The sequence below is a fragment of the Leptinotarsa decemlineata genome, unplaced genomic scaffold (assembly GCF_025532065.1).
Source record: "Leptinotarsa decemlineata unplaced genomic scaffold, Ldec_3_MD MMD2_P_RNA_scaffold_11, whole genome shotgun sequence".
NCBI lineage: Eukaryota > Metazoa > Arthropoda > Insecta > Coleoptera > Chrysomelidae > Leptinotarsa > Leptinotarsa decemlineata.
Window position 1 is genome coordinate 4,026,608 of NW_027412525.1, and position 8,500 is coordinate 4,035,107.

The 8,500-nt window shown below is 32.5% G+C and overlaps 2 protein-coding genes across 3 annotated transcripts in view; one reads left to right on the forward strand and one right to left on the reverse strand.

Moving 5' to 3' along the window:
- syd (JNK-interacting protein syd) overlaps window positions 1-2,686 on the forward strand; it is a 63,797-nt gene extending 61,111 nt beyond the window's left edge. For both annotated transcript variants that reach the window (XM_074170036.1, XM_074170043.1), the window contains one exon: window positions 467-2,686. In XM_074170036.1, the coding sequence (XP_074026137.1) occupies window positions 467-591 (125 nt within the window). In that variant the 3' untranslated portion in view covers window positions 592-2,686. The remainder of the gene's footprint in view (window positions 1-466) is intronic.
- Window positions 2,687-5,981: 3,295 nt separating this feature from the next.
- Srp9 (Signal recognition particle 9) lies at window positions 5,982-6,484 on the reverse strand. The gene is made up of 2 exons (XM_074170056.1): window positions 6,279-6,484; window positions 5,982-6,217 (listed from the first exon to the last, which is right to left on the reverse strand). The coding sequence occupies exons 1-2, from the start codon at window positions 6,417-6,419 to the stop codon at window positions 6,122-6,124; spliced, it is 237 nt and encodes a 78-aa protein (XP_074026157.1). The 5' UTR covers window positions 6,420-6,484; the 3' UTR covers window positions 5,982-6,121.
- Between the last annotated feature and the right edge of the window lie 2,016 nt (window positions 6,485-8,500).

Sequence of the window (8,500 nt, forward strand, 5' to 3'; positions counted from 1 at the left end):
ACCAGAAAAATTGTACATACAATAGTCAGTCTTACAATTATGAGATATCACGAATTATAAAATTCTTCAACATTATAAAATACTTTTTCAAGAAGAAAGTTTTTCAATTTATTTTTGTTTTTTGTTTCCAAACATTCATCAGTTTTTCATACAAAGTATTTCATAATGAAAAAATGTTTATTATATTCAAGTGAAATTTCCACTGAACAGATTTTGAAACCGCATTACCGAATAGTGAAACACATGTCACGGTTTTATAAAATGCTTCGTAAAAATCTCACGAAAAAGCTTCACTTGAAAACATTTTCATCAAGAATCGGTCCAGCCATCACATATGTTATTATATTCAATTTCATGAAATCAGTCATCAGTTTTGGTACTGGTTAATAAACTGACGGGTACAAAAATTGTTTGAAGCAAGATGCAATTGTTAAATCACCTTTATAAGTTGATATTTATTCTTCAGGTGACGATATGGAGGAAAGTATGATGAGTACAGGGGAAACAAATTTTCTCGAAACGGCTCAGGGAAGTCAAAACCAAGGAGGTGAACTGAGCCATTTGATTGTATGGCAAGTGTCCACTAGCTAAGCCTGGCATAATTACTTCATTAAATTCACTATGCATATTCGTGCAAAGGGTATATAGTGACTTAATATGCAAATTGAAACACCAGGTTGACTCTAAGGAATGTACGACAGTTTTCTTAGTAGATCAGTATTTTGACGAGTACCAAACAAAGTCAGACTTTCAAAATTGGTTCCTCAAACATTTTAGATTTTAGTGTATCTATGCAATTCATAGTATTTTTATTGGAAATTTATATACAGGATTTTGATGTTACAGTTTGCATTTTATTAATACATTTTTTGAAGAACCCTTTGCCATAATGTTTGATATTCTTAAAATCATTAATATGTTTTATGAGGCTTGATTCTAGAAAGTAAAACCAAAAAAAGTAAAAACAAAAACATTTCCGTACTATACTGAGATAGATTTTACTCTATAAATATGTTTTGTTAGGTAATTGATTATGTATAGTTGTATTTTTTTTCTGTTGATTATATGTATAATGTAAATTTTAAATATTATCTAAAATATTTATTTGTATATTTCTAGAGAAATTGCTTTTGCTAATATTCCTTTTATAATATACTGAACTGTGCTTTAGTGTTTATTTAATAAATGCATTATATTAGAATAGAAATTTATTTATACTGAACAACACACAGAATGGTTTCCATTTACATGATGCACAGTTTGTTTGAAAGTTTCTTTATAGTATTCATTGAGTACCATTGATACAGTTAAAATTGATAGAAAATATAACAATATAAAACAATAAATAATAAAATAACCGTATAAAAATTCAGACACATTTGAGCATTCGAAGGAGTTATCCCTCTGTAATACTGAATATATCCAGTTCACAGTTCCTCACCATTTTGTTAATGGTTTCGAGACATTGTTGAAGAGGAGACAAATTGTTTGAGACACGAAATTGTCTCTTCTCAGTCTTACTTCAGGTACAATAAAATCACAATAGACATTGTGTTTTCTGAAAAAGAGTGTTCTTAATAATCGTTTCTGGATTTCCTATAGTATCAGAAAATGAAAAAGTCTTTTGATTCCGAATGACACAACCATTTTTGGGAAAAAAGTTTTTGGCTTTATACTACTCCATATTGATCAATTTTAATATAAGTAACTCTATACATGGATGTGTAGATCATGCAAAGAAGTAACTTTCAGACATATACTGGAAGAAAAAGCCCTCCTGAAACAGCTACTTTCATATAAACATTGAATCACATGAAAGAAAAACTCTTTTGAAACAAATACTTTCATATGAACACTGAATTATACAGAAGACACTATCCTCCACTCAGTTTGTATTCCAAACATTCGTTGTGAAATAAAATCAGATATCATTCACAGGCGTTCTACACTAAATTAATGGTAAAAAAATTGCACTTACATGGTCTGAAAGTTACTTCTTTGCATGATCTACACATCCATGTATAGAGTTATTTATTTTAAAATTGATTACTTCATTCCTTCCTTTGGAAGATTCCCACATTTTATTGTATCCAGATGGAGTAATAGAAAGCCAAAAACTTTCTTTCTCAAAAATTAGTCACTCTTTAAAATATAACCCTTTCAATAGACACAACCATATTCCAGCTTAGAACGAACGAACAATGGAGTTAAAGAGTAACAATTCAATTCAATGTATTAATTGGTTTTACAGATTATAGTGAAAGTAATATAAAACACGTCAAAAATTACATATAGGTAGACATTTCACATATGAAACTGACAATTTTAAAAATAGAGTAAGTAAATTAAAATATATTATTGAATGAAATTATCCAATTATCTGGAATAAAATTCTTCAATATTATAAAACATTTTCGAAAACAGAAAAGTTTTGAGATGCTTTCTGAATTTGAAGTCAGTAGTTTCCTTTTAAATTGATTCCGGGAGCTTATTGTAAATTCTTATGCCATCGGAGATAGGTCCCCTGAGAGTTACATTTAAATTATTTCGAGGTGTTTTTAGATGGTGGTTAAATTTAGTTGAATAACTGTGATCATTACTGAGTGCTAATGCTTTTTTTATTTTTAAAAATGTTACAAGATATTTCTAGAATATACAAGCAAGAGAGAGGAAGTATTTTCAGATTGGCAAATAATGGTTGGCATGATTCTCTCTGACTTTTATTCAATACAATTGTAAGGTATTTTTTCTGCACTACAAATAATTTCTGAGCTGCTGATGATGAACCCCATAATGATTCCATATGTGAGTCGTGACTGAATTTCAGCATAATAAATTTTTTTTAGTACGGGCAACTCTTCGCAGGCATTTCAGTGTGGTATATTTTGCTGTTTAGTTTGAACATTGTTTCTCTGATATGGAATTCCTAATCTAATGTGTCATTCATAATTATACCTAAAAATTTTATGTTTTCGCATTGTATTGGTTATACTTCTCCCATTTTAATTTCTATGTTTTCAATCTTCCGTTGTCTAGAGTGAAATATTGAAAAATTTGTTTTACCTGAATTGAAATTAATTTGTTTGTTGAGAACCAAAGTATAATTCTTATCATTAAATCGTTACAGTTGCGTTGGATGGCTTCTAAGGAGTCTTCTGCTACTAGGATCGATGGATCATTTGCGTAAAGTGTTAGTTTGTATTCATATAGGTATTTAACAATATCTGCTATATATAAAGAGAACAATATAGGTGCAAGAACACTTCCCTGCGGTACCCCTACACTTATCGATATCAAATCTGAGCAGTGTATGCTGTTTCGTCCATCATCTTTAATGTGAGATATTGTTTTCTCCCATCAAGATAAGACCGAAACCATTGATGTGTATTTCCTGTGATCCCATAAATCCAAAACTTTTCTAACAGTCGATTGTGTGGAACACAATCAAACGCTTTGCTCAGATCGCAGTATTGGACATCTTTTTTAGTCCAATTCTTTGAATATGTCTATATATGTTTCTGTTGTGGTTGATTTGGATTTTCTTAATCCATGTTGTTCATCTGGTATCAGAGGTAAACCTCTCTAACATACAATACTCAAATAGTGTCGCAAACACTGATGTAAGAGACAATTGTCTATAGTTTTCTAGTAATTTTTTGATTTTGGAAATCACCTTCGCTACTTTTAAGGACTCTGGGAAAATTCCTGTTTCTATCGAGGAGTTCATGATTAGACAAACAAGTATCGTGATTGAATTCATGGCTAGATCTTAATACAAAGCTCATTTTTCTATAACATTCAGATACTAAGTATTAAATGTGCCGAGAGAAGCTGAACACATCAGTAAAAATGATCTCGAGATCTTTCATCTCATTGGTTCTCTGTAAATTGGTGTGATTAATGTACTAGTCCTGGGTGACTTCTTTCGTGTGAAACTCATTATTTTGCATTTAGCTTCGTTGAGAGATAGGCCAGATACTGAAAGGTAAGTAGATAGATTATTGAGATCATCTTGAAGCATATCAGAATCTTTGTCACTTTCGATTCTTCTAAAAAGCTTGAGATCATCGGCACAAATAACACGAAAAAGAGGTCACAAAATCGAGCCCTGTGGAACTTCCGAAGTAGCGGTGAATTCGAACGAAGATACGTTGTTGAACTGTATTCTTTTGGATAGATAGCAGTGAAAGAAATCAAGTGTATTGTTTGTGAAGCCAAATGCTTTTAATTTCAGGATCAAAACCTCGTGGCTAACTCTGTCGAATGCCTTATCCAAGTGAGTGTATATAACGTCTATTTGATTATATATTCCCCTTTCAAATATCTCTGTCAACTATGAGAAAGATTGAAAAATGATTTTTTTTCAGAGAAAGATTGAATATCAATGTCAGTCAGTGGTTGCTTTAACAAGTCATAGTAAGTCTTGAAAAAGTAGTCTAGCAGCAGCACAGTTTTTTCGACGTTCCTTGATATAACCCCAGAATTTTTTGGGATCACTCTGTAAGTCTCCCTCTATTTCTTTTATATAGGATTCATAACACAAATTATGCGAACGTTTCAGATCTATTCTGAGTTCGTTGTATTTCTCTTTATAATAATAATATCTTTTGGATTTTTTTCATAATTTTGAAAAAGTCTTCTTTTAATTTAATTTCGTGCATGAGTTTTAAGAACACAAAGTTTCCCCTCCTGAAGTCAAATGCAGTAACGTGCTCACCTCCGGACGATTCAGTTACTTTTTGAAAATTGACAGTGAACATTATTTCGAGAGCTGGATGGTAGTTATCCAACCGCACTAAAGGCGTTTCAAATTCGCTTCCGTGATATTTGTTAATATTAAGCCAAAAGTATTAGAGCCATTAGAGATATCATTTATGGAATATAGATCATACTCACACATGATGGAATGGATTAATCTCGCTTTTGATGATCCGTTTCTCAAGTTATATTTTGAATGTTATTTCAGAGACGTTGAAGTCACCCACTAACAACTTTTCGGTGGCGTTGAGCTCATTACAATTTTCCATGGATTCAGAAAACTGTTCATTTACAATAGAATTCGCTTTCGATGTTATGTACACACAACAGATCGTGACGTCGAGATCTTTTATAGAGATTTTGACAGACAACCACGGTATTCATACTCTTAGAGATAAGTATTGGTTTGAATTTGGCTTTAATACAGCATAAGACACCTCCATTGATGTGGCCTTCCTTTTGAAATGATATGAAATCGAGAAAGGTTAATGCAGTTAAGCTGCTGGAAAATAATTTCATGAAAATCAAAAGATGAATACTTTTCTGATCATTCCCATATTTATTTCAATTCAAGAGCCACCGTTAGACAGCTGTTGGGCATCGTCAGTACCGTCCTCGATTGAAGACAATATGTGAATAACCAAGAAAAGTACTTGAAAAAAAATAACTGCTTAAACGCAAGTGTAAACCTCAAGAATAAAAGATGATTCAATTCATTGGGAAAGAAAGGTTTTGGCTTTCCACTTCTCTATGATACAAAAAAAGTGGAAATCTTTCAAAAAAATGTAATTCTATACAAAGATGCATAGATCATGCAAAATAAACATTGAATTATACAAGAAAAATACTTTTGAAACAAATACTTTTATACGAACACTGAATTATACATAAAAAATTTTTTTTTTAATCAGTTTGTATTCCAAACACTCGTTATGGAATTGAATATGGTAAATGAGAGAGCTAAAATTTCACTTACATGAAACGCTGTCATCCTCACTGGTTGACAGCTGATGTTTTGCCGTAACACTTCACTTATCAGGTCTTCAGTACCAAATCTTGGTAACATTATCCAGATTATAATCATTTGGATAACATTAAAATTAGCGAAGCTTCAACTTATATCAAAACAAAGAAAAGAACCGAGTTATATAAATTCATTGCTCAATGGGGAAAAGACAAGGGTTTCTGATATATTTTGGGAACATCAGAGTCAAAGTCAAATATAAACGAAATAACAAAATGAAATATATTTCAAATGAAGTGATATTCAATACAAAATTGTTAAATTACTTCTGGAGTCTTTTTTCCAGAAAGGACAACCAATATCCCTCGAAAATTCTCATGTTCATTATGTTTGAAAAAATTACTGCTCCTTGGATACCATATGGCGTAATAAATTATTGATGAACTTATCTACTTTTCTAACATCCTGAGCAACATCTGTTTGAAATTGTAGGCACTAAAACAAAGTGGATTTTCTGTTGAATTGTGATTGGTTATTTACACCTGTGTGCACATACCACTACATCATCAGTCATTTTTAATATTAATTTATTTTTTGAATGTAAGTATTTCATGGTATACCGCACTTTGGACGGACCTTGTAAATACAATTTTTCAGCCGCCTTTTCGAATTCTTCCCATGATTTTAAATAGGTCATTTTTAAAATGTTTTTTCGAAAGTTTATTACAACATGGTATAAAAATATCAAAAAGACAAATGACAGTTGACGTTTCACATTTTCCTCTTCCATTTATTCATTCTGTAGGCCTCGTTAATTGGGGTATTGGGCCGGTCCAATTATAAGGCTATTCAGCTTACTGATTCAAACCAGTCAATTCAAATTTTGATGAGACTTTCAGTCAGAATAACTTAATTTTGAAGTTGCTAATATTCTGAATGCACCTCGACCATGGCGAAAGTAATCTACGAGAATTTGAGTAGTTCAAGTTACATGACTGACGGAACTGCGAATAGCCTTGATACTATTCGCATAATAAAACATACTAAGAATACGAGCACAGAATATCTTATGATGATAATCGCGTTGACACGATAAAAATGCTTGAGAGAGTAATCAATCAACCATAATCATATTAATTTCTCATCGTTGATTGATGTATCATGATATTAATTTGTTTTCGACCTTTTTTTGGGTATTATGTGATTAACAGAATGTCGCTCATGAAGTTTATACATTTGAAGTATTTCCTGAAATATTGTGAAAAAACAGAAATTTTGTACAATCTATTTTATTTTGTCCCAACTTTATTATACGACAAATTATCGGATCTATCTGGGTGTATTATGCCGTGGTCAGCAGGCTGCGATGTGCAAACAGAAAGATAGATCACTTCGACCATTGACGCATTGCCTTTGATATTGTCTGCCGCAGTATCGGATGAAACGTCAACTCTGAAAACCTGCAAACTTGGATAATAAACCCAGAAACATTAAGCGACCCGATGGTACATGGTTGACGGACTGCGAATAGTCATGATAATCCTTAGGTGGCTTGGAGTTCCTAATAAAAATACAAGCCTAATGACCAAAGCGAGGAAAAAAGTACGCATTGATTTTTGAATCTGTTACATTTAAATAACATTTTTAAACACAGTGAATCTTGTTGTCGATCAGAATGACTTACAAAAAAAAACGATGAAGACGGTGTAAAAACATTGAAAATGTATTTGACCATGTATTCCGAGAGACGACAACTTCAAATTATTGGAGATGAATCTTATTGTTTGATGAGGCGAGTCAAGTTTACAAATAGGGTAAGCGCATTAGTTGGTAAATACTGATTTTGCTCTAGAAATAAAAACTGGAAGTAGTCTGGTGATAGTTAGTCTGGCAAAATGACAAAGGCTGCTTCTCAAAATATTGGGACACTGTTCCGAACCAGAAAACTGTACACACCTCAGCAACTTTTGATGCTTTATAAAGCTCAGATCAGATCTTTTTTGGAGTATTGCTCTCATGTATGGAGCTCCGTCCCTAAAAGCATACCCTGAAGCTGCTGAATTACATCTAGAATAGAACCATCCGCCTAATTGAAGACGCGAACATCACGTGAAACCTGATAGTCTGGAACATCGAAGAAAGGCTGAAGATTTGTCTCTCTTCTATAGATACTTTGACGTGTTCAAGTGACTTGACACATTTTATTCCACCAAGAGCGGCACATATCAAAAATACGCGACAGACTGTTTTGAGGTTCAACTCAGTACGCGTCGAACTTTACTGTTCTTTCATTTGGAGAACTGCGTTTATGTGGAATTAACTTCCTGAGAATGTTTTTCAAAATAGATTTATTCTACAGCGATTCAAATCCAATGTGAATCACTACTTTCGCACCGGCACCGCTCCTAGAGCACCTTAAAAAAATTTCTGTAGTGCTTGTGTTTTGCCCTTGTGTATGGCAGGTTACACTCATCCGCCAAACAGCGTCAACACCACTATTAAGTAATCTCTAAAAAAAGGTTTAAAATGCAAAGTTACCTGGTTCCTTATCATCCTTATCAGTCAGCTGCAAAGTAAAAAGTCATACCTGAACTTTTCCTTTTTTATGAACTTCATCGATGGGTATTTGATCTATTTCCTAGGTTTAATCATAAGTTTTTCAGTTGAATTTTACTCTCATAGGTGAAATGTTACTATAAACGTTTTCCATTTGAGTTAGATCCTTCACACATTCCATTATTTTTTTAAAAGGGGATGAATGCTGGATAAGGGATAAAT

What these genes read in the sequence shown, in the direction of transcription:
- Srp9 (XM_074170056.1), bottom strand. Translation starts at nt 6,419, where the DNA reads ATGACCTATTTAAAATCATGGGAAGAATTCGAAAAGGCGGCTGAAAAA. An exon ending in AAATGACTGATGATGTAGTG is followed by an intron (nt 6,218 to 6,278) that starts GTATGTGCACAC and finishes ACTTTGTTTTAG; the next exon opens with TGCCTACAATTTCAAACAGA.